The sequence below is a fragment of the Eurypyga helias genome, unplaced genomic scaffold, assembly GCF_000690775.1.
Source record: "Eurypyga helias isolate BGI_N326 unplaced genomic scaffold, ASM69077v1 scaffold39217, whole genome shotgun sequence".
In the NCBI taxonomy this organism is placed as follows: domain Eukaryota; kingdom Metazoa; phylum Chordata; class Aves; order Eurypygiformes; family Eurypygidae; genus Eurypyga; species Eurypyga helias.
Genome location: NW_010264629.1, coordinates 698 through 2,982, shown reverse-complemented (window position 1 = coordinate 2,982; position 2,285 = coordinate 698). Strand labels below are relative to the sequence as shown.

General features: G+C 48.1%; 1 protein-coding gene across 1 annotated transcript in view; it reads right to left on the bottom strand.

Annotated features, from left to right (window-relative positions):
* The window catches only part of LOC104513172 (HIG1 domain family member 1A, mitochondrial-like), a 2,987-nt gene extending 1,507 nt beyond the window's left edge, over window positions 1-1,480 (bottom strand). Inside the window, exon 1 of the mRNA XM_010156431.1 lies at window positions 1,369-1,480. Coding sequence (XP_010154733.1) covers window positions 1,369-1,480 — 112 coding nt within the window. The remainder of the gene's footprint in view (window positions 1-1,368) is intronic.
* Between the last annotated feature and the right edge of the window lie 805 nt (window positions 1,481-2,285).

Sequence of the window (2,285 nt, the reverse complement as noted above, 5' to 3'; positions counted from 1 at the left end):
CTTTCACAGGGCTGGAGTTTGCTTTTAGTCCTTCCACAGACCAAACCCAACTCCAACCTGTATACGCTGATGCTCTCACAGCATACGGAGCAGCCATGCACAGAACTTCCCAATTCCACCCTCCGTATTCCAGATTTAGGATGATTATTTACATAGTTCAAAGGAGGCTGCCAAGTTTTAAGTGTTGTGTATATTTTACTGCCGAGAGCCCAGACAGCTTGGCTTCCTGAACGGGGACTGCCAATTCCACTTGTGAAGCTATAAACCCTTCCTCCACTGGTGCACGATGCACGTGGGTTGCTCCCATTAAGAGTTTTAGGGCTTTCAAACTAGCTCCAGCACAGGCTGAAGGGTAAATTCTGCTCATCTGCCTGGGAGAACCCAAATCTGTGGAGTTTGTAGTACACTCTAGCGAGCTGGAGAGCAAAGTCCTGTGACCAGAGGAACCAGTGACGAAGATCTGTTGGCAAACGCCTGGAACAGTTCACCTCGAGTGACCTGACCCCTCTCCATTTATGGTGTCTGGAAATCAAAACGTGTCTCGTGTCAGAGGCGGTTCCTGATCAGAGGAAAGTTCTCAGGATGAACACGACTGATCCTCTCTCCCCTGAGACCTTTTAACAACCTCCTCAAGCTGGGCTACCCCAAAACCTACTAAGGAAATGCATTTTAAACTAAGGAATGACAGCGGAGAAGGGTGACACATTTAGCACACGGGCTGCATTTTCGATACTTCTGTTAGCTTTAAAGTCACTTCACAGTGATCACGTGGTTCCCAATAACTATATTCCAGAAGGGCTGCAGAGCACACTCCTTCCCACCTGACAGGATCACCTGAACACAGTTTTTAAGATCCTCAAGCTGGGCTACCCCAAAACCTACTAAGGAAATGCATTTTAAACTAAGGAATGACAGCGGAGAAGGGTGACACATTTAGCACACGGGCTGCATTTTCGATACTTCTGTTAGCTTTAAAGTCACTTCACAGTGATCACGTGGTTCCCAATAACTATATTCCAGAATATAGAATATAGGCTGCAGAGCACACTCCTTCCCACCTGACAGGATCACCTGAACACAGTTTTTAAGATCACCTAAACAGTCTTTCAGGGTTTGGGGTATTTTTCTGTAATTGTAGGGTCTGGGTTTCTATTTAAGACAACAGGCCTCACTGATTTCCCTGCTCCTTGCAGAACAAATACCATTCCAGGCAGGAGGAGTACAGCTATCACCACACAGAAAGCCTACAGGAGGAAGTGATTGCAAAGTACTTTCCTATTCACAGGAAAAGAGTGACGGTGTTTACCACATGCATCACTCACGAGGAGGAAGATCTACATAACCACACGACTTCATCTTTAAACTTACCGATGGGTACAAACGGTGTCTCTTTAAATTTCCTTAACAGCTTTGATGTCTGGCTGGTGTCAGTCTCATACTCAGAGTAAACAGTAAACTTGGATTCCTGACCGGATGACATGGTGGCTGCGAAGAAAAAGACTCTCTCTTCAGGTTTGACAAATACCAAGTTAAGAGAACTTTTACAAAAAGAAAATCCCTTGCATATGCCACCGGTCACAAACGTCCACGCAGCGAGGTACAAGCACAAGAGCCAGACTCAAGCCGATGAGCAACATTTAATTCGAGTGAAGCCTTTGGAAGCCAGATCCTTACATGCTGGAGCAGGGGAGAACAGGAGGGGAAAACACCAACTAGCAAAGCAACAGAATTCTGCCACCCGTCTTTACACCAGCACAGATCCCAGCGGCACAGGCAGCGAGAAGCCACTGAAAGCTTTGGTCACTGCCTGTGTTCTCTTTCAGGACTTCCATCCTCCACCACACTGCTTTGCTTTCACGGGCTGTTCCTTAACAGCAGCTCTGACCTCAGCAAAGTTCACTCCTCCTTCTCCTCCCGCCAAGACCAGCAACTGAAGCACTCGGGAGCCGCTGCGGAAGGTCAGACCTACCTGGCAGCTCGTCAGTCACTACTACAGCCCGTCCCACCTCCTTCAGCACTTCCACGGAGTTTCAAGTTCCTGCTGGAGAACACAAGAATGTAAAATAGCAGCTGCTGAGGAGCCGGAGCAAGTCTTGAAGACCTTGAGAGGCACAGACTCGTGTGGGGATGCATCAGTATCAGGAGGATGAGGAGTTTCCATTGCAGCACAGGTGATTTCTTGCCAGCAAAAGAAAAAAAGCAGCAACAGCCATGAGAAGGGCTCTACTCACTGAGCCACCATCACCAAACCAGCGGGACCATCCCCCAAAACTCGCCAGCTTGCC